This window comes from Nicotiana tabacum, chromosome 8 (genome assembly GCF_000715075.1).
Source record: "Nicotiana tabacum cultivar K326 chromosome 8, ASM71507v2, whole genome shotgun sequence".
NCBI classification, from domain to species: domain Eukaryota; kingdom Viridiplantae; phylum Streptophyta; class Magnoliopsida; order Solanales; family Solanaceae; genus Nicotiana; species Nicotiana tabacum.
This window is the reverse complement of record NC_134087.1, coordinates 181418642-181443989: the sequence shown is the minus strand read 5'-3', so window position 1 is coordinate 181443989 and position 25348 is coordinate 181418642. Positions and strand designations below refer to the sequence as shown.

The following is a 25348-nucleotide window of genomic DNA, read 5'->3' as shown; positions in this document are numbered from 1 at the left end:
TTTATTTTTACACTCACATCTGTGCCCAGCCACCAAACTAGGGCAGGAAAATTTTCTTCATTTTGTCTATTTTTGAAGTCAGGAACCCGCCTGGAGAGCAGGGAATACATTTCAAGTTGAAGTCAGGAGCCCGCCTGGAGAGCAGGGAATATATTTCAAGTTGAAGTCAGGAGCCCGCTTGGAAAGCAGGGAATACTTTCAAGCGTAGCAATCAGGAGCCCGCCTGGAGAACAAGGGAGTACAATTTAAATTTTAGGTGTCGAATTCTTTGTTGAAGTCAGGAGCCCGCCTGGAGAGCAGGGAGTACTTTCAAATTAGCAGTCAGGAGCCCGCCTAGAGAGCAGGGAATACTTTCAAATGCATGCAGTTAGGAGCCCGCCTAGAGAGCGGGGAATACATTTCAAGTTGAAGTTAGGAGCCCGCCTGGAGAGCAGGGAATACTTTCAAGCGTAGCAATTAGGAGCCCGCCTGGAGAACAAGGGAGTACAATTAAATTTTAGCTGTCGAATTATTTGTGAAGTCAGGAACCCGCCTGGAGAGCAGGGAGTACTTTCAAGTTGAAGTCAAGAGCCCGCCTGGAAAGCAGGGAATACTTTCAGGTTTAGCAGTCAGAAGCCCGCTTGGAGAATAAGGGAGTACAATTCAAGTTTTGGTTTTTCAAAATTCTCATTGATATTCGGTAATGTGATTCGTTTTACACTCACACATGGGCCCAGCCACCAAACAGGGGTAGAAAGTTCTCTTTGTTTTTTGTCTATTTTGCTGAAGTCAGGAGCCCGCCTGGATAGCATGGGAGTACACTCACGTTTTGAAGTCAAGAACCCGCTTGGATAGCAGGGGAATATATTCATGTTTCAAAGTCAGGAGCCCACCTGGACAGCATGGGATTGCATATTAAGTTCAGCAGTCAGGCATCCGCTTGGAGAAAGGGAAGCATCTCAGTTTACAATTCAAGACAGCAACAAAGGAATTTTACCAAGAGAATACAAGACAACAAGGCAACAAGAAATAGAAGATCAAGTTTGAAGATCAAGATATGATTTTGTAAAGCATAGATCATAGTCTAGGCTAGCATCTTTTATTTTTGATATGGTGTAATAAGGGGTTCAGTGAGCAGCAACAGTGAAATCATAGCTCCATGGTAGTCCCAGCTACCAGACATTCCTGAACTACACTGACCTGATTCCTTTTTAGCCAAGGATATGTAGGAAACCTCGGAAGCAGAGTGCAGTCAAATCTTTCAAAATGCTTCCCACGGAGTATTCAAACAGGCAAAAATCGCTCGTATCCGCTCACTTATCTTTGCGCGAAAACTCTTCGTGTTTCCGGGCAAAGAGGGGCAGCTGTGAGCACGTGATTTTTGCCCTATATGAATTATTCCAACAAATTCAAAACAAAATAATTTCTTTTAGTTTTTGCAATTTTGTTGGATTTCGTGGCATTTTCTGTTAATTATTTGCATTTGTATGTGCACGTTTATTTTATTTAATTCATGAAAAATACAAAAGATATGTTGCATCTGCATTTAGGATTTAATTTTATATTTTTAGATTAATTAGCAAATTAGTTTGTTTTATAAAAAATGAAAATCACAAAAAATAATTCATTTTGCATTTTTACTTTTTAATTTTGAATTGTATAATTTTTCTTTAAATTTAGGATTTAATTAGTTAATGTAAATACCATGGTAAGTGATTAATCTAATTGTGTAGGTTAATTTAGTTTAAAAAATTATTATTAATTAATTTAGGTTTTATTTTAATTTTTGAAAAGAAAAGTATTTTGGAATTGAAAAAAAAAAAAGAAATGAAAGAAGACCTAAATCTGGGCCAAAACTAATCCAAATTTCCCCAGCCCAAACAAAAACTACCCAATACTCGGCCCAAACCACCCTAACCCGGTCCGGCTTCCCCCCCCCCAAACTAAACGACATCGTTTCAATAAGTGTTGATCTGAGCCGTTGATCTCCCCTTGATCGAACGGCTCAGAACTGAAGCCCCAAGGGTATTTAAGTGTCCGAAACCTCCCCCCCCCCCTCAGAACCCCTTGTGTTCAACACCCCCACCAGAAGCACCCCGAAATCCTAGCTAAGCCGCCTCCAAATTCCCCGGCCTCAGGTGGCGGCGCCACCTCCAAACGCCACCAAAATCACACCACCGAACCGCTTTGACCCCCTCGTTCTGAATCCCCACTCCGTTTCCCTCGAATGTAGCCCGATATTCTCGAATATTAGATCAGAGGATGAACCATAGAATCCCCAAGTCTTAAATCAAGGTTTAGTTGAAGATTTTAAGGCTCAGTTCGACTTTAATCGCATGTTTTTGACAAAGAACATACGATTAATCTCGGTTTGGGCCGGAAATTGGAGATGTCAAAGCGTAAAGGCTATTTCGTGTTTGTCCGAGATCCCTAGGTATTCTTCTGGCCCCATTGGTATTTTGTTTCCTCATCCTCACCTTCTTCTATTCTTTCTCTTATTTTCTGATTTTTATTCTGTTTCTTTTTATTTATCATTCTTCTTTATCTTCCGAACCTGCATGTTAGATTTAGGATGTGTGTGATTGTAAGTTGGGTCTTGTGTTCAAGTGCGGATAGTCTGAATTTGCATTGTCTTTTTGGGCTTAACTTCATTCCGAGTCTTCAGAATCTCAATTTGAACGTTTGGGTTTTGGGGTTTTTCTTAGTATTGATTGGGTTCACAAGATTAAAAAGCCAAATGAGAGTTGAGCTAGGTTTTCAGCTTGACCCAATTAGCTTGATCAGTTGACCCGGGTGGTTCTGGGTAGTTTCAGAGTCTTTAAAGGGTATTCTAGGGAATTGGCCTAAGGGAATCCTGCTATAACAGACTAGGAAGCTTCTAGGAAGCTGGGGAAGGGGTTGGTTCTGATTTTCTGTTTTTTTTAAAGGGTATCTGACCTATAATAAAAATGAAGAAGGGGGAAAAGTGCAAAACTAAGCCTGCCCTAAATTTACACAAAATTCAAAAACCATAAACAGAGCAGAGAGCGATTAAGAGAAAGAGAGAGAAATGGAGACTGTGAAAAAGAGTGCATCGGCCATGGAGGCATTCGAGAAGCTTGAGAAGGTAGGGGAAGGTACTTACGGAAAGGTGTACAGAGCGAGAGATAGGGTTACTGGCAAAATCGTAGCACTGAAGAAGACGAGGCTTCATGAGGACGAAGAAGGTGTCCCTCCTACTACTCTCCGCGAGATCTCTCTTCTGCGGATGCTCTCTAGAGATCCTCACATCGTCAAACTGATGGATATTAAACAAGGCCAGAACAAAGAAGGAAAGACGGTCCTATACTTGGTGTTTGAGTACATGGATACTGATGTTAAGAAATTTATTCGTAGTTTCCGCGCAAATGGAGAAAACATTCCCCCTAAAACTGTCAAGAGCTTGGTTTGTTTGGTCACCTATTCAATTTGTGGACACTTGTTAATGCAGGGATCTGAAACCACACAATCTTCTGATGGACCGTAAGACGAATGTGCTCAAATTAGCAGATTTTGGACTTGGCAGAGCTTATACTCTGCCCATCAAGAAGTATACGCATGAGGTATTTTTACTATTCTGTAGCAGCAGCTATCATCATTCATGTAGCTACTCATTACTCCACAGCAGTTGACATGTGGTCTGTTGGTTGTATATTTGCTGAACTGGTCACAAAACAAGCCCTCTTCCCAGGAGACTCTGAGCTGCAACAACTGCTTCACATTTTCAGATTGCTAGGTACTCCTAATGAAGAACTCTGGCCCGGGGTGTCAAGAAGTATACGCATGAGATATTAACCCTGTGGTATAGAGCCCCTGAGGTTCTTCTTGGAGCTACTCATTACTCCACAGCAGTTGACATGTGGTCTGTTGGTTGTATATTTGCTGAACTGGTCACAAAAAAAGCCCTCTTCCCAGGAGACTCTGAGCAGCAACAACTGCTTCACATTTTCAGATTGCTAGGTACTCCTAATGAAGAACTCTGGCCCGGGGTGAGCAAGCTAGTTAACTGGCATGAATACCCCCAATGGAACCCCCAGCCACTCTCAACTGTTGTCCCTGGTCTAGATGAAGATGGGCTCCATCTTCTATCTGAGATGTTGCATTATGAGCCAGCTAAGAGGATTTCAGCAAAGAAAGCTATGGAACACCCCTATTTTGATGATCTGGACAAAACTCCTCTCTGAAGTCCTGCACCATGACCCCATCTGTTGAAGTTCCAACTTGTTAACTACAAAATTCTCATCAGCCGAGAACAACAAACCCATATAACTCCTCATCGCAAGCTTTTATTGCTTTCCTCAAGCATCTTTTAATAGTATCAATTAGTATGATACGCTTCATCTAAAAACCTTGTATTTCTATATCAATTGGATCAATGTAGCACAATTGTGTGCAATGATACATTTTGCTATCGAATTGCTTGAAATGTTTTAGCTGCAAAAAAAAAAGCCTGCCCTAATAGCTTGCCTATAAAGGAAGCTTTTCTTGCCTATCAAGGCAGACCGAAGAGACTAAAAAGAGAAAATAAATTCTGAGAAAATAAAAAATGGCTGAGAATTCTATAGCTACACTGATTTCCAGCATATTTCTTAGATAAAAACTGACCAAATTCTGTATCAGCTGGGGATTTCTGATTTTCTTCATTAGTTAAATCTTTGAAAGTTTCACATCGGGCACCTGGGTTGGGAGAAGGTTTGATTTTTAGGTTTTTGGGTTTCAAGCTGCTGTGAGGTCGTTGTTGCATTGATACTGCTGTATTTTTGTTCTGTTGATATCCATTGCTTCTTCACCTCTTTTCCTTTTCAATTTCCAGGTAAATATTCTTTGATTCCACCTAATGTAAAACTTGCTTCAAGTTTGATACGGAAATCTGGAGATTGGGAGCTTAACATCAACTTGTTCTTTGTCGTAATGTAGCTTTATTTTTCTTTAGAATCATGAGTTATTGGTGCATGTTTTCCTCTTTGGTGATAATATCTTTTGAGGGTTGAATTTGGTTTAGAATTAGCAAGAGACTCACTTTCCTGTTAAATGTCTCATAGTTAAAGGCTTGGTATTGTATGACTGAACTTTATCATGATTCTGGACGAATGTTTGATTAATTAACAGTAGGTCTAACTCAGCTTGGTTATATCTTGTATTCTTTTGTTCGGAATCTTAATTAAAGTTGTTGCCAGCCTGTTTCAAAGGCTGAAACTGACTGTTGTTTGGATATAAAAGCTCTAGAGTGATTCAGACTGATATGTGGTTCATTTAAGTTGTGGATATCATGTTAGTTGTGTCTGGATAATGTTATGGGTCAGCTGAATGTATTTTTGGTTAAATGGGGTATTGAAGTCATGTTTGATGGGAAGGGAATAGAAGCGAATACTACTTTACTTTGGTGTTGATTGCGGGTATGTTTGAGTAGGATTTGTTGTTGGCAAACTTGGAATGTTTATCTCATTTCACACTTCATACCGTTTCTTAATTGAATTGCAAGTGACTGATTCTGCATTGGGCATTTTAGCGGGAAATGGTATTGCAATTTCATAATGGTTAATTAGTCATCATGTGCTCGAATAATTGAGATGCAGAAGTAGAAGGTTAACTCCATTCCATGTTCCATGAAGTGTTAATGGAATTACAAGTAGCTAATTGTGCATAAAAGGGGGTTTTAGACTTGGGCCTAATATTGGCCCAATTAATGAAATTAAGGCCAGCCTAAGTCTGCTTGTGTGACATGTCCTTTTAACTAATAAAAATGGGCTCACGCCCGTTCCGCCAAAATCTGATGTCCCGCGTGCTCGGGGACTCGACCCCGAGTCCAGCACTCCTCAACGCTCGATCCTCCAAGGGTCTGGGCTCATGTTGGGCCTGGAGTGCAGATCAGCCACCCTTCTTCACACGTAGAGCCAGTTCGTTCAAGCCCAAGGCTCTTTCACGTTATCCTTTAACCATCATGCCATCCGTTCTGTTCGTTAGTCCAAAGTTGGTCCAAATTTTCAGTCCAAAAGTAGTGATAATATTTTCTTAGTTAATCAGATTTCGCTGATTAAGGCATGCGATGTGTACCATGTTAGGATAGAATATGGCTTATGGCCCCACGTGTTTAATTAGACAATAACATATATATTCGTAGAGGAACCTTTAGGGCCATTTAAAATATTATCGTGGTTGTGGACACGTTCGCGTGACACGGTTATGCTTTCTTTAAAAATAAATCAGAGTATACGTTCGCGTAACTTTGGCTAAACTTTCTTAATAATACGGAGCGTTATTAATGCTGGACACGTTCGTGTGACATGATTTTTTGACGCGCCAAAAGAAAAGAGTATACGTACGCGTAACTCAATTCTTTAACTACGAATAATCAAGTGATTTAAAAGCGGTAAAGGGCAAATGCACATAGGATCTAAAGTTAGTAATTAAACAATTTTAATAAGTCAAGTATGATCAAAGCGACCGTGCTAGAACCACGGAACTCGGGAATGCCTAACACCTTCTCCCGGGTTAACAGAATTCCTTACCCAGATTTCTATGTTCGCAGGCTGTAGAACAGAGTCAACTTTCTCGATTCGGGATTTTAAACCGGTAACTTGGGACACCCTAAATTATCCCAAGTGGCGACTCTGATTTTTAATAAATATACAATCCCGTTTCGATTGTCCTTTAATTGGAAAAACTCCCTTATATATATACCCTTCTACGGGGTGTAGGTAAAAAGGAGGTGTGACAACCCTCCAATCCAAACTTTAAAAACTTGAAACTTCAAAATTCCACAACCGATGTCGAAACCAACCAAACCACGTCCGATTGATCCCAAATTTTGCACACAATTCATGTTTAACACTAAGGACATACTCCAACTTTCGGAATTGGATTTCGACCCCGATATCAAAATTCCACTACTAGTCCAGAACTCCAAAAATTCGACTTTCGTCATTTCAAGCCTAAATGAGCTACGGACCTCCAAAACACAATCCGGACACGCCCCTAAGCCCAACACCCAACGGAGCTAACGGAATGGATGGAATTCCATTCCGGAACCGTCTTCACATAGTTCCGACTATGGTCTAAATTCTAAGACTTAAGGTCATATTTAGGGACTAAGTGTCCCAAAACACTCTAAAACGCAAAACGAATCTTTCCAACAAGTCACAATAGCAGAAAAAAGATAAGACGAAAGCAGTTAAAGAGGGATTGGGGCTCTAACTCTCAAAACAACCGGCCGGGTCGTTACAGGAATGATGTAGGGCAACGAAACAGGGAAAGGACATTTAGAGAAGAAAAATGCAGAGAAGAAGGCTGGTGCTTAGAAAAGTTAGATGACCAAAACTTCAAATTCTGGTCCAAGAAACTCTATTTATAGAAATCATGCCACTAAACCTGAAAATGGCTCGTCATAATTGGCACCGGAATTGAACGGCATATCCAATCAAGGGTCACGTGCGAATCGAAGCAACAGATCGGGAATATGCATCATAATGATGCATGATGTAATGACATCACTTTAACCCTTAGAAAAGATAACTCTAACCAATTACCTGGGAAACCTGAAGTATTTGAAATATGCGGCCCATAGAGGGCCACGTTTCATGTTCTCCACGACGACTACGACTCTAGATACTCAATACGTTCGACCACAAACAACATTATTCTCTCATTGAACTCAACTGTGAGGATAACCTCAATAAGTGGAGGGACTAACTGTATGGGTCAAAAATTACCTTTGACATGATCAAGTCATGTTAACATTAAAGAGGCACTCACAGACTGCCACATGTTGCCAGTACGACTTCGATAAAGGCCTACCCGACGTCAAAGCAATCTCTTAAGAAGTGAAGGGCAGGGCCGATGAAGCTATTGAAGACCAAGGTCAAAGAGTCAGCAAAGATCGAGATCGAAAATTCAGCGAATATCAGGGCCGAGGTCGAGCACTCACCGTACATAGAGTGAATAATGGCTAGTTTTAGGATAAGACTTTAGAGGAGAATATTTTAGTGGATATTCTCTATACATGTACTATTAGGATATTCTAGGTATATATTCCGTATAAATAGAAAGAGATAGAAGGTTAGGGGGAGGAGAGATTCACTTAAAAGAAAACATATTGACTTTATAGATAGAATCCGACTTTATTGCAAGCACACGAGAAATCCTTTTTACTTAGATTCTTGCATAAATTTCCATTTGATCCAAGAACAACCTAAATATTTGAAGGCTCGTCAATCATTCATCATTGTCAGAAGGAATATCTACAAATCTCACCTCTTTTCGGGTAACCCCACATGTTTTTATTTACTTAAAGGCCATTCATTGCGATTTATTATTGTTTAATATTATCTTTCACCTTTTGGGTCATAGAATATTTTTAGTGTTGTCCACATTTATTGTTATTCGGTCAAACATACATATTATCTACGGCAAAATCGGTTATCTTGCCTTTTGGATATTAATACTAGCTAAGATTGACTCTACTTAATTTAAATTTGATTGGTTGGATCCGGATCTAAATTTTGGGTTAAACAACTTTCTCAGCACTCGTGAAGTATTGAGGTCAAAATAAATCTTGTTTGGACTATGGGTGTTAACCGGAGAGGTAGGTCCGGGATGCACGTGGGAAAAACAGCTTGTCCGGTAAGTGGGGCGGGATGGGTAGTGGGCTGACTTATGGTGCTAATAGCGGGCTAGTAAATTCTTGGTTTAATTGGGCCTGTCCGGGTTCGGGATTATCGGGTTCGGACCGGGCAGGATTTTTTTTTAGTGTATTATATTTTTCTTATTCAATGTAATTGATAGTTAAGTATTTGCGAGCTTTTAATTAAGGAACTAAGTATTTTAAGGCATAAAATTAAACATTTAAACATTAAAGTTTAGAGTTTTAAATTTGAGATTGGAATTTTAAAATTTTAAAATTGAAAGCAAGTGGCTACAAAAAATTATTCAATAAGACCAATATGTAACGATCAAACTCGAAAGCTTTCGTTTCATATTTTCATTGAATAATAAATAATACTTCAAATTAATTTGCAAGTTCTATTTTGATTTTTATTTTTGAACTTTCAAATTAAAAGCTTACAATAATTATAAAAAAGAAGAAAGAATACATCACAAGCTTTGCATCATTTTTGTAAGTTCATCCATATCAACATGAGGTTCTTGATTTCCAACATTGCTTGAATCGGAACCATAAACTATTATATCTCCAATTTTTTTGTCCTCCTTTTCATCTACCTCTTCACACCCTTGATTTCACTATTTTGATCTTATCCAATCTCTGAAGCACACTAGAACTTCCAAAAGCCTTACTACCCAATGAATTACTATTATCTCCTAGCCGCTGCCTTGCTTGGCAAAATTCGTGCTCTAATGCAATTGTTGAAATCGGCACATTTAGCACGTCTCAAACTATGGCAGAATAGGAAATTGATTTGTGATGACCCGGCCAGTCGCCTCATGAGTTACCGCTCCATTCTTCCACATTTCTGCTTCTTTATGCTTTGTTTATCCGTGTTATGTGGTATCGGGTTGGTCGGATCGAATCCGGAATGGTTTTGGTAAGGTTTGAGACACTTAGTCTCTAAAAGTAGCTTTAGAGTTAGAAAAGTCAACCGAGAGTTGACTTATTGGTAAACGACCTCCGAATGCGAATTTTATGGCTCGGATAGTTTCGTTAGGTGATTTGGGACTTAGGAATGTGTCCGGAATATTTTGTGATGTCCGGTGTAGAATTAGGCTTGAATTGACGAAAGTTAGTTTATAGCGATTTTCGGTCGGCAGTCGAAAATAGGCTATCGAGGTCGGAATAGAATTCTGTCCATTCCGAAAGTTGGAAAAGGTTCATAATGTCATTTTGGATATGTCTGCAAAATTTCAGGTCAATCGGAGTTGTTTTAGATAGTTTCGGCGTCGTTGGTAGAATTTAGGAATTTCAAAGTTCATAGGCTTGAATTGATGTGATTTTGGTGTTTTGATGTTGTTTTTGGTGTTTCAAAGGCTCGACTAAGTTCTAATGATGTTATTGGACGTGTTGGTATATTTGTTGAGATTTACGAGGGCCTTGGGTGGATCTCGAAATATTAACAGATCAATTTAGACTAGAAGAAAAGCTGTTGCATTTTTCATAGCAGCATGAACAGTAACTCGGGTGAACAGTAACTCGGGTGAACAGTAACTCGGTGAACAGTACTCGGGTGAACAGTAAAATGCGTGAGCAGTATTTAAATAAACCCTCCGTGACCATTAAACTCTTTTACACCATTTTTTGAACGGGAAAAGAGCTTTGAGGCGATTTTGAAGAGAGAAAATCATTGTTCTTCATTGAGGTAAGGATTTTGGATCCTAAAACTCAATTATTTGTGATTAAGGAACAAAATATCAATGTTTAATTCATGAAAATCAGTAGAAAAAGATGGAGTTAGGGCTTGAGATTATGAGACCTTCTATGGATGATTTGAGGGGTCAAACGAACTCCGATTTTCGAGTTCTTTATATGTACGGACTCGTGAGATGATGAAAAACATTTTGGTATAATGTTTGTCCAGTTCCGAGACGTGATCCCGGGGATCAGGTTTTGATTGATTTCGGGTTTTGTGCTTAAAATCGATATTTTTCAATTGGAATTCATTCGTTTAGCATAATTTGATGATAATAATCTGAACTTGGTAGATTTGGGGCACTCGGAAGTTGGTTCGAGAGGCAAGCGTGTTGTAGAGTAGCTTTTTGGGCTAGTTCGAGGTGAGTAATGATTTTAAATGTTGTTCTGAGGGTATGAAACCCCGGATTATACAACGTTCGGCTGTGTTGAGGTGACGCACACGCTAGATGACGAGCGTAGGGTCGTGCACCATTGGGGATTGTGACTTAGTCCATCCTGAATGACTATTTTCCTGTATATTGGGTAGCTAATTATTTGATATTATTATACTTTGGGCTAAATGCCAAATTTGGGCTTCGTGCCAACTGTTTGAACCCTTAGGGGATCGTTAATGATATTTTCCTCACTGTTTGATTTCATACTTGTGCTCAGTCATGCCAGATCTGTCAATGTTTTCAAAACTCAGCTATGTTAATCTGTTTTAGAAACCTTAAATGATGTTTTAAATATATTTTGAGTTGAGCTGCATATTTTTACTATTGTCCGAAGGGCTTATAAGATTCTGACTGAGTAAGGCCGAGGGCCTGTATTGTGAGGATAATTTTGAGCTGGGTTGCACGCCGTAGCAGTGATACACTAATTATGATAATGAGGCCGAGGGCCTGAGATTGTACACCACGAGGTGGCTTGATATTGATATGAGGCCGAGAACATGTTTATGATGCCACAAGATGGCTTGATATTGCGCTTGGGTCGTAAGGGGGCCCTCCAGGAGTCTGCATACCCCCAGTAAGCGCGGGTACCCATTGTGACATTAGATATAGCCCGATGGGCTGGTATTGTTCTGTGATATTGCCTGAGGGGCTGGTTTGATGTTATTGTGCCCGAGGGGCAGTTCTTATGTATTTACCATTCCTAGTTGTTTTTCCAATCTATTGTTGACTGCCTAAAAAGGTGTTTTTATGAGATTTCATTGTTAAATTGTGTTACTGATTTTGTTATGCTTCTGATAGCTAAATGTTGTGTTTAACATGAATTTATATCGTTCAGTATTCATTTATTCTTATTACTCACTGAATTGGAAGTACTCACTTTACTCCCTGCACCTCTGTGTGCAGATTCGGGTGCTACAGGTCCTGGTACTAAACGTTGACAGTTCCAGCAGATCTTCAGAGGTTTACTAGGTAGCTGCTTGGCGATTCGCAGCCCAGTGCAACCTCCCTCTATCTTATTTCCTTTTTGATTCAGTTATTTAGTAGTGGAGTAGACTTTCAGACTGGTGGTATTGTTTTAGATGCTCATGACTGGTGACACCCCGATATCGGCCTGTGTTGGCTTTTATTTTCGCAAATTATATAGTTAAATGATTATTTTGGGATTTTATTTCTGATTAAAGACTTAGTAGTTATTATTTTAATTGCTTAAAGTGAATTGGAAGTGAGTCGGCTGGCCTTGTCTTAACGAGAGGTGCCATCACGACCGGGTTGGGTTTAGGGTCGTGACAAGTTGGTATCAGAGCCTAAGTTACATAGGTCTCACAAGTCATAAGCAGGTTTAGTAGAGTCTCGCGGATTAGTACGGAGACATCTGTATTTATCCTCGATAGGTTGTAGAACCTTTAGGAAAAATTCCATATTCTTGAAATTCTTGTCGTGCGAATTTATTGATCCGAGAACTAAACTTCTATTATTCTATTCTCTCATAGATGGTGAGGACACCTGCTACCGGTCAGGATGGATGACCACTAGTACCACCAGCTGGAGCCACTAGAGGCCGAGGACGCGGTCGAGTCCGTGGTAGGGGAAGAGGTGCAGCCCACACAGCAGCTGGGGCAGCACCTGCAGATCCACCTGCCGCCCCAGTTCAGGATCAGGTCCCGGCTGTGGACGCTCCAGCAGGGCCCGCTCAGGCACCAGCTGTGCCCATTGTGATTCTAGGTCTTCAGGAGACTTTGGCCCAGATATTGACCGTATGTACGAGTCTTGCCCAGGCGATCGTGGTTTCTACTGCCGCAGCCACTTCTTAGGCAGGGGGAGGCTCTCAGACTCCCGCCACTCGCACACCCGATCCGGTGGTTCAGGAAGTGCAGACATTGGAGGCACATCCAGCCCAGCCGGTTGCAGCTGCTCAAGATTATGTAGTTTCTGCTATGCCAGAGGACGAGCAGCGCAGGTTGGAGAGGTTTGGTAAACTTCAGCCTACGACCTTCAGTGGTGTAGAGGGCGAGGATGCCCCAGGGTTTCTTAGATAAGTGTTAGAGGATGCTTCGTACAACAAGTATTCTAGAGACCAGCGGGGGTCACTTTCGCTACTTATCACTTTTCTGGAGCTGCCTTCATTTGGTGGGAGGCATTTGAGAGGCGTAGGCCTGTTGGTGCAGCACCTCTTACTTGGCAGCAGTTCTCCGTTCTCTTTCTGGAGAAGTATGTGCCGCAGTCTCGCACGAAGCAGCTACGTAGGGAGTTTGAGTGGTTGCGTTAGGGAGAGATGACTGTGATGTAGTACGAGATGAGATTTTCTGAGTTAGATCATTATGCAATTTGGTTGGTCCCGACAGATAGAGAGAGGATTAGGAGGTTTGTTGATGGCGTCACTTATCAGCTTCGCATTCTTATGACCAGGGAGAGGGTGACTGGTGATATGTTCGAGGAGGTTGTGGATATTGCCCGTGAGATTGAGTTTGTTCATCGCCAGGAGCGAGAGAAGAGGGAGGCCAAGAGGCCTCGAGGATCTAGTAGTTATAGTGGTGCTTCATCAAGAGGCCAGTTTCAGCACGGCAGAGGCCGTCCATTCAGGCAGGCTCAGCCAGCTCGCCCAGGTTATCGTGGGGCATCGTAGGGTCATTGTTATCATAGTTCTCAGCAGGGCCAGTCATCACTTAGTGCCCTTCCAGCTTAGATTTCGTCTCGTGCTCCATCAGTTCAGGGCTCCTCTATGCCAGGTGCATCTGCTAGTCACTCTGATGCGAGGGATTCCCTTCAGTCCCCTTCTCCAGCACCTAGGAGTTGTTATGAGTGTGGAGAGATGGGTCATATGTGGAGGTAGTGCCATCGTCGTCTTGTGAGTTCATCTCAGCAGAGGGTCAGTCATCGGCTTCAGCACCAGTTGCTTCATCACCACCCGCCCAACCATCTAGGGGTAGAGGTCAGTCAGCTAGGGGTCGCCCTAGAGGGGGAGGCCGATCAGGTGGCGGTCAGGCCCGTTTCTATGCACTTCTAGCTATACCCAATGTTATTGCTTCTGATACTGTCATTACAAGTATTGTTTCAGTATGCCACAGAGATGCCTCTGTATTATTTGATCACGGTTCCACCTTTTCTTATGTGTCATCATACTTTACTCGTTATTTGGGTACGCCCCGTAAGTCTCTGGTTTCTCCTATTCATGTATCTACCCTGGTGGGCGATACTATTATTATAGACCGTGTGTACTGGTCGTGTGTGGTGACTATTGGGGGTCTAGAGACCTGTGTAGATCTGTTATAATTGTGTATGGTGGATTTCGATGTCATTTTGGGCATGGATTGGTTATTCTGTGTCATGTTATTCTAGACTATCATGCCAAGACAGACACATTAGCTATACCGGTGTGCCACGGATCGAGTTGCGAGGCTTGACTAATTATGTTCCCAGTAGGGTAATCTCCTTCTTGAAGGCCCAGCGTATGGTTGGGAAGGGATGTCTTTCGTATCTAGACTTTGTGAAGGATGTCGGAGCTGAGACTCCCAGTATTGATTTTGTTCCAGTTGTGAGGGATTTTCCCGATGTGTTCCTTGCAAACCTGTCGGGCATGCCACCGGACAGGGATATTGATTTTGGTATTGACCTGGTGCCAGGCACTCAGCCCATTTCTATTCCGTCGTACCGTATGGCACCAGCGGAGCTGAAGGAGTTAAAGGAGCAGCTTACCGAACTCCTTGATAAAGGTTTCATTCGTCCTAGTGTGATGCCTTGGGGTGCGCCGGTTCTATTTGTGAAGAAGAAGGATAGCACTATGAGAATGTGCATTATTTTAGGCAATTGAACAAGGTAACAGTTAAGAACAAGTACCCTTTGCCTCGTATTGATGATTTATTCGACCAGCTTCAGAGAGAAAGAGTGTTCTCCAAGATTGATCTCCGTTTAGGCTATCACCAATTGAAGACCAGGGACTCGGATATTTTTAAGAAAACTTTCAGGACCAGATATGGTCATTATGAGTTCTTGGTGATGTCTTTTGGGCTGACTAATGCCCCAGCAGCGTTCATGCATTTGATGAACAGCGTGTTCCGGCCTTATCTTGACTCGTTTGTCATAGTCTTAATTGATGATATTCTGGTATATTCGTGTAGTCAGGAGGAGCACACAGAGCATTTGAGGGTTGTATTGCAGAGATTGAGGGAGGAGAAGATTTATGCAAAGTTCTCCAAGTGTGAGTTTTGGCTTGGTTCAGTGGCATTCTTGGGACACGTAAGGATATTCAGGTTGATCCAAAGAAGATAGAGGTGGTCTAGAGTTGGCCCAGACCGTCCTCAGCCACATAGATTCGCAGCTTTCTTGGTTTGGCGGGTTATTATCACCAGTTTGTTCAGGGATTCTCATCTATCGCATCGCCCTTGACCAAGTTGACTCAAAAGGGTGCTTTATTTGTATGGTCGGACGCGTGTGAGGAGAGCTTTCAGAAGCTCAAGACAGCTTTGACCATAGCTCCAGTGTTAGTTTTACCGTCAGCTTCAGGTTCATATACCGTGTATTGTAATGCTTCGAGGGTCGGTATTGGTTGTGTATTGATGCAGGAGGATAGAGTTATTGCTTATGCTTCTTGTCAGTTGAAGCCCCATGAGAAGAACTACCCCGTTCATGATTTGGAGTTGGCTGCCATAGTTCACTCGTTAAAGATTTGGAGGCATTACTTGTATGGTGTGTCTTGTGAGGTGTTTACTGATCATCGCATCCTCCAGCACTTGTTCAAACAGAAGGATCTCAATTTGAGGCAGCGGAGGTGGTTGGAGTTGCTTAAGGATTATGATATCACTATATTGTACCATTCGGGGAAGGCCAATGTGGTAGCCGACGCTCTAAGCTGAAAGGCAGTGAGTATGGGGAGTCTGGCATATATTCCAGTTGTGAAGAGACCTCTTACAGTTGATATTCAGGCCTTGGCCAATCGGTTCGTGAGGTTGGATATTTCGGAGCCCAATCGTGTGTTGGCTTTTGTGGTTTCTCGATCTTCCTTATATGATCGAATCAAGGAGCACTAGTATGATGATCATCATTTTCTTGTCCTTAAGGACAGAGTTCAGCAAGATGATGCCAGAGATGTGACCATTGGCGATTATGGGGTGTTGAGGATGCAGGGCCAGATTTGTATGCCCAATGTAGATGGGCTTTGGGAGTTAATTCTGGAGGAGGCCCATAGCTCGCGGTATTCCATTCATCCGGGTGCCGCGAAGATGTATCAGGATTTGAGGCAGCACCATTAGTGGAGAAGAATGAAGAAAGACATTGTGGAATTTGTAGCTCGGTGTCTCAGTTGTCAGCATGTGAAATACGAGCATCAGAGACCGGGTGGCTTGCTTCAGCAGATGGATATTCCACAGTGAAAGTGGAAGAGGATCACTATGGACTTTGTAGTTGGACTTTCACAGACTTTGAGGAAGTTCAATGCTATTTGGGTGATTGTGGATCGGCTGACCAAGTCCGCGCACTTCATTCCTGTGTGTACTACCTATTCTTCAGAGCGGTTGATAGAGATCTATATTCGGGAGATTGTTCGGTTGTATGGTGTCCCAATTTCCATCATTTCAGATAGGGGGCACTCAGTTCACTTCGCAGTTTTGGAGGTATGTGCAGCGAGAGTTGGGCACTCAGGTTGAGTTGAGCACAGCTTTTCACCCTCAGACGGACGGGCAGTCCGAACGCACTATTCAGATATTGGAGGACATGTTGCGTGCTTGTGTCATTGATTTTGGAGGGTCATGGGATCAGTTTCTACCGCTTGCAGAGTTTGCTTATAAAAACAGCTACTAGTCGAGTATTCAAATGGCTCTATATGAGGCTTTGTATAGGAGACAGTGTAGATCTCCAGTTGGTTGGTTCGAGCCCGGTGAGGCTAGGCTATTGGGGACAGACTTGGTGCAGGATGCTTTAGACAAGGTGAAGGTGATTCAGGAGAGGTTTCGTACAGTGCGGTCGAGACAAAAGAGTTATCCTGACATGAAGGTTCGGGATGTGTCCTACATGGCTGGTGAGAAGGTTCTGTTGAAGGTTTCACCCATGAAGGGTATTATTATATTTGGGAAGAAGGGTAAATTGATTCCTCGGTTCATTGGGCCTTTCGAGGTGCTTAGGAGGATTGGGGAGGTGGCTTATGAGCTTGCTTTGCCACCCAGCTTGTCGAGTGTGCATCCGATATTTCATGATTCTATGCTCCAGAAGTATATTGGGGATACCGTCTCATGTTCTAGATTTCAGCACGGTTCAGCTGGATGGTGACTTGACTTATGATGTGGAGCCAGCAGCTATTTTGGAGCGTCAGGTTCGAAAGTTGAGGTCAAAAGATATAGCTTCAGTGGAAGTGCAGTGGAGAGGTCGACCCGTGGAGGAGGCTACCTGGGAGACCGAGTGGGAGATGCGGAGCAGATATCCTCACCTGTTTGAGGCTTCAGGTATGTTTCTTGACTCATTCGAGGACGAACGTTTGTTTAAGTTGGGGAGGATATGACGACCCGGCCAGTCGTCTCATGAGTTACCACTCTGTTTTTCCCTATTTCTGCTTCTTTATGCTTTGTTTATCCGTGTTATGTGGTATCGGGTTGGTCGGATCGAATCCGGAATGGTTTTGGTAAGGTTTGAGACACTTAGTCTCTAAAAGTAGCTTTAGAGTTAGAAAAGTCAACCGAGAGTTGACTTATTGGTAAATGATCTCGGAATGCAGATTTTATGGCTCAGATATCTTCGTTAGGTGATTTGGGACTTAGGAGTGTGTCCAGAATATTTTTGTGATGTCCGGTGTAGAATTAGGCTTGAATTAGCGAAAGTTAGTTTTTGGCGATTTTCGGTCGGCAGTGGAAAATAGGCTATCGGGGTCGGAATGGAATTTTGACAGTTGGAACAGGTTTGTAATATCATTTTGGATATGTCTGCAAAATTTCAGGACAATCGGAGTTGTTTTGGATAGTTTCGGCGTCATTGGTGGAATTTAGGAATTTCAAAGTTCATAGGCTTGAATTTGATGTGATTTTGGTGTTTTAATGTTGTTTTTGGTGTTTCGAAGGCTCGACTAAGTTCGAATGATGTTATGGGACGTGTTGGTATATTTGTTGAGACTTACGAGGGCCTCACGTGGATCTCGAAAGGTTAACGGATCAATCTAGTACATATTTTTTTGGCTGCTATAACTATATCCATTATGTAAATTAAATTAAAAAACTAAATTAATAATTTTAAATAATAAAATAAAAATAAACACCAAAGAAGAGAAAGAGATGGAACGAGTGTACCGAGAGTCCGTATACCGCACTAAATTTGATACCACACTTCAATTGATATTTAATGATATTGATACCACACTTCACTTGAATACTTGATATTTGATAATTATAATTTGTAGAGGCTAAAGTAAATATTTGATGAAACTTGAAATAATAAGTAACTGAGAACTTGAGAGCAATAAACAATATTATCAAGAGAGAATTAGAGTAGTAAGAGAACAAATTTTGAGAAAAAAATGAAGAAGATGGGGGACTATTTATAGTTTTTAAAAGGTTAAAAATATAATTTATCAATTATTATTGGTGGGGGCTATTTTCTTAAGGGGTAGGGCGAAATGGCCAAAATTGCAAAATATGACACTTTCATTTTTTGAATTTGACCGTTGGCAACAGTCAAAAATAAAAATATTACATAACAGTAACCGGGTTGTAGTCCGGTAAAAACTTGGTAGTAGGTTACCGAGCTTATCGGGTTCCGGGGCACCGATTACCAAAAATGGCCAGCCCCTATCTGGCTAAACCCCTAACCCTAACCAACCCGTCCCACCTCCTTAACGGACCGGGCTAAACCGGGTCGAACCGGGTTGGGAGTGTGCTGGCGCGGCTCGTTTAACAGGTTTAGTTTGGACCCTTAAGATATCCAAGAAAAAGTAATGATTTAGTGCCAAAAGAAAACAATAAAGTAGTCTATTTCTGTACCTGAATCAGGTATGAAAAAACGTGTGGGATGGAGCAATGAGACTCATGAAGTTGAAATAAGCAAATTAACTTTGTTTGGGAGAAGTCGATGTCAATTATATTCTTAGCTAGTGCTTTCTCAACCTAACAATAACCTGCTCTCTTTTGACTTTCACTTATACCAATACCATTTAACGTATTAGGATTAAAAAGGTCAACAATGTCATGCTCCTCTCATTAATTGCATGGGCTCCATAGTCGACTTCCATCCAAATTATAGTCGTAGGCTCAATACCATGATTGATAATCCCTTGGTAGGAATAAAATCTCTTCATTTTTAATCAAAAATCATTAGTTCGAATATAACTAGTTGGGAAAATGATGAAATCTCTAATAATAAGAAGTATTTTCCTTTTTAACAGGTTTTATGCTATGTGAATTTAAATTACTCGGACTTATAAGTACTTACTGTATTGGATGCCAGATAGTAATATAATAGAGAAGAATTAATTAAACAAATTGAGAAACCCCAATTTAAAAGAAGAGAAAGAAAATACTAAGGGCTTATTTGGTACGACGGATAAGGAATAATTAATTTCGAGATTAAATTTGAGTTAAGTTTATCTCACGTTTGATTGGGATAAAATTGTGATATAACTAATCTTGGGATTAGTTATCTCGAAATTGTATTATTATTTTTATTCTTATGAAAGGGTGAGATGACAATCTCGAAATAACTAATCATGTAGTAATAATTAAGACTGGAATAATTTATTTCCAACCAAACGATCCCTGAAGGAGTAAAGGAACGTGTTTCATAAGTTAGGATATGCTTCCAATAATGCATGATATTTTCGGCGTGCTAATAGAAAATAGTTGAAACTGTCTTCACTTTCCATAAACAGCAGTTATCTGGGAACGCTCTGTGGAATTAAACACGACTGGTAGAAGCAAGAAAATATAGGATGTGTAACTTTTGGAGATTTCGAGCAGCGTGGCTTAAGATTATAACCTAAAAAGGGACCGTTAAGTGTAATATTTTTTAAGCGGTAATATGGTCACTATAATAGTAAGTCAAAAATTTATTATTTTTGTTACATTAAAGTAACTAAATTTAATTTACCAAATAGTAAAATCATAGTAATTTTTGTCACATAAGAGTAACGGAATATGTGAATCCTCTAAACATAAAAATTAGTGACTGGAAAGTCAAATTTCCAATTCAAAAATAAATACATATGAACTAAGGTTACCTTAACTAGAAAAGAGTCTTAGTTTATAAAACCTCAAATTACATTGATTCATAGAACTCATCAAAGATGTCATCTTGACCTAATAATACCATTCACTTGGAACTGCCTCATCCACATATTGAAAACTGAAAACCCTCCATTCCTTTGTATTCTGGTGTCCCATATCAACATGTTCTCTAATTAATAGCTTCCTTTTAAGGGGTTCTAGCTACCCTTTCCTTCTTCAAAAACCAGTTTAAACTTCTATGTGCTAACAGTATAAGACAGACATTTATTTGCTATAAAAGGTAAAATTATACTAATAAATTCAAATTATATAAATTGCAAGTGTGTATACTTTAAATCCATTGTCAAGGATTTGCACTGAATTCCCAATCTAATGCATTCTTCCTTTAGTACTTCCCCACTTGCACAACATTAAAACAAATTAAATGCAGTATCCAGGAAAGAAATAGACTAGGCAGGGATAGGGACGGATCTAGTAGCGTAGATGAACCCATAACTTTTAGTCTAGACCTAGAATTTTCTGTGTAAAACTTCTGAAATTGCTGAAACTATTGAACTATGAACCCATAAGGGCCATAACTCACGCTAGGTAATGGGCTCGTTCTATGGTCGGAACCCGAGTCCTGAAACCATAGCATTAAAATTCTGGATCCACCTCTGTGACTAGGATGGCTCTGGTTTAGGGAACCATGAGCCATATTCTTGACCTTGGTGTTGATGATAATTATAGGGAGAATTAATGAGGAGATTTTGGTTGCTTGTGGGATTAAGCATTTGGGCAAAGATTTCTGGAGGAAAATTTGGCATTAACTGTGATGAGGATAAGAATGAAGGTGACAACATTGAAGCTGCATTGCCTCTAAGAGTTGCTGGACAATGATGGTTGTGTTGGCCTTCGTATGTAGTGATTACGATTGATGGATCTTCGTATGATCTTTCCACACGTTTCTTCACATTGCATTTTTGAGTCGTGCATCTGTAATAATTCCTACAAAATATACCAGCAGCAAAGTGAAAGCACTCTGGTCAAATTAAAAAAAAAAGACAGGCAGCCCGGTACACTAAGCTCCCACTATGTGCGGGGTTCGGGGAAGGGCCGTACAACAAGGGTCTATTGTACGCAGCCTTACCTTGCATTTCTACAAAAGACTGTTTCCACAGTTTGAACAAGTGACCTTCAAATTGGTTTCGTTAAATAATCTTTTTAATTTTAAGTTCCGTGCACAAACATTATATATATAGTCAAACCTCTCTATAATAGCGTCTTTGTTTTGACATTTTTTGGCTGCTAGACAAAATATATTATAACATAACATGGAAAATTGGTTCAATGAAATACTAGCTTGGCCGTTACAGTATTGTTATAGAGGATGATTGTTATAGAGAAGTTTGATTATAGTTCTTTTTCACACTATCACGTTAAGTTGACCTATAATAATGTGTATGTAACTCTTCATAGAAAACCTAGTACCAAAATTAGTTTTAATATTGGGGGTAATCACCTGCTGTGTATTCGGTTAAATTGTACCAACAGTAAAAATAAAAAATAAAAAAGTTACGTGTGATCGTATATAACTTAAATCCAATCCTTTTGGCTTAATGTCTTTCTTGCAATGGAGCAAAATTTCATCTAGTTTGAGCTACAAGTTTGAACATGAAACATGCCTGTGAACATTATCAGATTCATGTACTTCGTAATCAAAGATTTTGAATAGTAACTTAAGCAACGTTAAATAATGAATAATAAGCTCACATATATTAGTCCTAAATATTGAAATTAGCTGAGATTGAATTTTATTGAATGAAAGATGCTACCTTGGGAAAGGGCTGTTCTTCACTGCTTTCTGTCCATATTTTCGCCATCTATAACCATCTTCAAGATTATCAATCTCACTTTTGGTCATGAAGGCGAATCTTGGTTCTTTTGGCTTCTTTTCTCCTTTCGTTTTTGCTTTGCTCCTGAAATAAATTATCAACAATTTTGTAGACAAGCAATTTTTCTATCTTAGGTAAAAATTTATGAATTTTATCTTTAATTTAACTGCATTAAATTGGCAGTTCAGAAAAAAGAATTAGGGTTTTATATGTTGAGTACCAAGATACTAAAATTATAAAAATATAAACAATTAGGACAAGGGGCGGACAGTCAAAATATTAAGGGAAAATGACATTGTAGCCACTCACAAAATAAAAAAAGTAAAAAATAATCCTTTTTGTATGCTATATACAAAAAAACATACAAATTTTATATACTTTTTTGGCTACTGAAAGTAAACACTTTCTATTGTCCGCTAAAAGTGATCTTTGGCCAAATATTAATTTCCATATACTCGATAGAAACTTGGAGAATAGTCAAGATTCCACCCAAGGAATAACATAGAAATTAAACTATGACTAGAATTAGTTCAATTAATATATAATCTAATCCTTGAAGATAAGAAAGAAACGTCCCTAACGAGAAATTGTTAATATTATCATATGTGAGCAAAAATGAAAAATGACTCACTCTTTCTTAGACATGCCATCTCCTTCTTCTTGACACCCTTTTCCTTGCATAAGTTTCTTGCTTTTGGAAGAATCTTCTTCCCCTCCAGCCTCATTAGAGGTAGAAGAAATCGAAGAATTTGTTGTTGGTGGAATTTCAACACTAGTTCCTTCCAGAGGCGAATCTAAGACGAGTTCTGCAGGAGAGACGACACTACTTTTCCTAGAAGAGTAGTCTTGACGATCAATTTGTGGACAAACAACTTCAGAGGATGAACAAGACATGCCAAAAGCACTTGATAAAGTGTTATAGTCCATAGAACTATGTAAACACTCAGTAAGAGTCATATAAGAAGAAGGAACAAATTGTTGATGTGGATTTTGAATATGATTAGGAGGTGGATGGTTATAATTTGAGGAATTTTCACCAAAGAAAGGAAATGTATTGATCCCTTCAGTTCCCATGTAATCATGATAGAAAGGGTTGTTAGACATATTGGAGAAAATGGTATTGGGAGTATTTAAGAAAAATAGAATCAAGACTAACAAAAGAAGAAGATATTAATCCTAATATTTTTTAGCCTTAACTTTAAGGGGAAGAGAGAAAAATTAATGTAGAAGATCAAGAAGAAGAAATAAAGAAGGAATGGAACTACTCAAGATTCTTAAAGAAAATCTTGTACACTATGTTTGTGCAATTATAAGAAAATAAAGAGCTAATAATGGGCTAGTATAGCTTGTTAGGAAGTAGAAATGGATGGTCCTTTTGAAGAAAAATAGAACTCAGGAAGTTTCAAAAGTAGTAAAAATGACTTTAATTTGCTTCATATATATAATACCCCACATAATATAATTTTTGGAAAATTCCCAGGAAACACGTTGCCGCTATCTTTTGGGTGCATACTGGTAATCTGCTTACTATGCAACAGCTCGTAAATCATACAGAAGATGTAAAATGCACTAATTAAGTAATCCAGTGCAACAAGCTCTGACTAAGAAAGCTTATGACCCCACATAATATTGATAAACAAAGAATTCAATGATTACCTTTAATGAAATTAAATTAAACATGTCATAGAAGTCATGAGAGAAAGTCTTAAAAGATATTTCAAACTGGAAAGTGTAAATTTCCAAGTAACAACAATACTTAAATTGGACGATGTTCCTTTCATTAGGTATATTTGAATATACAGGATCGTTGTCTTTATCATCACCTAGTAAATAGTAATTAATATTTTCTCCAAGTGCGTAAATGTTTATGTGAGTTTAATGAGAAATATAGTTCTCGTAGACAATAAAAAGGAATAGAATTAGAGTAAAAAAAAATTGTGAATAGTCTAATTAATCTGTAACTTCTGTTGTTTTCATGAAGAAAAAGACAACAAATTAATCCCCCTCATATTTGGCGATTGGTCTAAAATAATCCTTTAAATTTACGCTTGAGTAGTACTTATAGCCCTTTATATTTTTTATAATTGACCACTTTTAATCTCCGTTATATTAAAGCATATTGATTAGCCCCTTCTATGCATTATTTTAGTTTGTTGTTTAGCACCACTTAGCTTCTAGTACGATAAATTTCATTTGTCCCATTGTTAGAGGCTGAAACATTCACGACGTCTATCACGGAACAATAAAGTAATTAATGATTTAAATTCGAACTGTAATATAAAATATGTAATATCCTGTAGTAGTTATTATCCAATTAAATTTTTCACAATCATTTGTTAATTATTTTTCTTTTCCAATAAAAACAACACAAAGTAAATCACGACGAAAGGAGCATAAGGTAAATGGTTAACGAAAGGGTATGTGTTAGATCTTTAACACTGAACTTTGAAAATTATACTTTTAGATCTAATAATTTAGAAAAAAATTGTATATAAATATATATTTTGAGTTGAAAATATTTAAATTCAGATGAAGGGGTGCAGTGCATCAAACGCTCGGGAATTGGCACCCGCCATTTCACCGTCGACATCAAGGCACACGGGCACGTGGGAGACTTTTCGATTGCATGCCTTACGTCCTGCTGATAAATTCCGTCCGTCATCCTCATGGCCAAATATTCATTTTCTAGTTGTTATTAGCTGGATGTTAAAAAATATTTATTAAAAGAAGAATAATAATTTTAATAAATAGAATAGTGTTTTTTATAAAAAAAAAAATCCAATTTTAACTGCAAAGGAATCCAATACAATTTCACTCTTTTGAGTCGAAACTTCACAACTCAAATTCCAGAGAAGGCAATTTTGTATGAAACTCCATGTGTATACAGAAAAAGTCTATCAAACGAGGAAAAGACAGTCATTATCTGAACTCTCACTCAGTATGCTGGAGCTTCACAACTAATAGTTCTGAAATCCAGCATGTTATACTGAAGTTACACCTATAGGAAATTTTCGAACTTCAAGAACAAATCATGGAGTTTTTATTAAATCCAGCATTGAACAAATCATGGAGTTTTAAATCCAGCATACAATGCTGGGGTTTTGCCTTTAGGTTCCAAACTTCGTGCATACTATGTTGGGGTTTTACTTGGGTATTTGCATCTTTACCCGCTTTTTGTGTCACATTTTAATTTGTGTCCGCTTTGCAAAAAAAATTACAAGCGTACCCGCTTTTTCGCATAACTCAGCATACGAGGCTAAAGTAGCAAAGGCAATCACGCAAAACTTCAGCATTCTAGTAGACGGGCCTGAAGTAGCAAGTGTGTTGAACCAAGTGCGCTGAAGTTTTTGCTTTGTAACTGGCAAACTTCAGCTCTCACTACTAGAAAATAAACCTATTTGCATCGGTTATTTAGCAACGGTTATATAACCCTTGCAGTAGATGGTCTATTGCAAGGGTTATAAGCTTCGCAATAGCCTCTAGAGCCTA

The 25348-nt window shown here is 39.5% G+C and overlaps 1 protein-coding gene and 1 pseudogene across 1 annotated transcript; one reads left to right on the top strand and one right to left on the bottom strand.

Annotated features, from left to right (window-relative positions):
• The first annotated feature begins 2973 nt into the window (after positions 1–2973).
• LOC107759402 (cell division control protein 2 homolog D-like) lies at positions 2974–4273 on the top strand (annotated as a pseudogene).
• A 15998-nt stretch (positions 4274–20271) lies between these two features.
• On the bottom strand, positions 20272–23276 carry LOC107759399 (WRKY transcription factor 71-like). Its single transcript, XM_016577340.2, has 3 exons — positions 22491–23276; positions 21800–21943; positions 20272–20972 (listed from the first exon to the last, which is right to left on the bottom strand). The coding sequence occupies exons 1-3, from the start codon at positions 22961–22963 to the stop codon at positions 20648–20650; spliced, it is 942 nt and encodes a 313-aa protein (XP_016432826.1). The 5' UTR covers positions 22964–23276; the 3' UTR covers positions 20272–20647.
• Between the last annotated feature and the right edge of the window lie 2072 nt (positions 23277–25348).

What these genes read in the sequence shown, in the direction of transcription:
- LOC107759399 (XM_016577340.2), bottom strand. Translation starts at nt 22,963, where the DNA reads ATGTCTAACAACCCTTTCTATCATGATTACATGGGAACTGAAGGGATC. An exon ending in GATGGCATGTCTAAGAAAGA is followed by an intron (nt 21,944 to 22,490) that starts GTGAGTCATTTT and finishes AATTTATTTCAG; the next exon opens with GAGCAAAGCAAAAACGAAAG. An exon ending in AAGAACAGCCCTTTCCCAAG is followed by an intron (nt 20,973 to 21,799) that starts GTAGCATCTTTC and finishes TATATTTTGTAG; the next exon opens with GAATTATTACAGATGCACGA.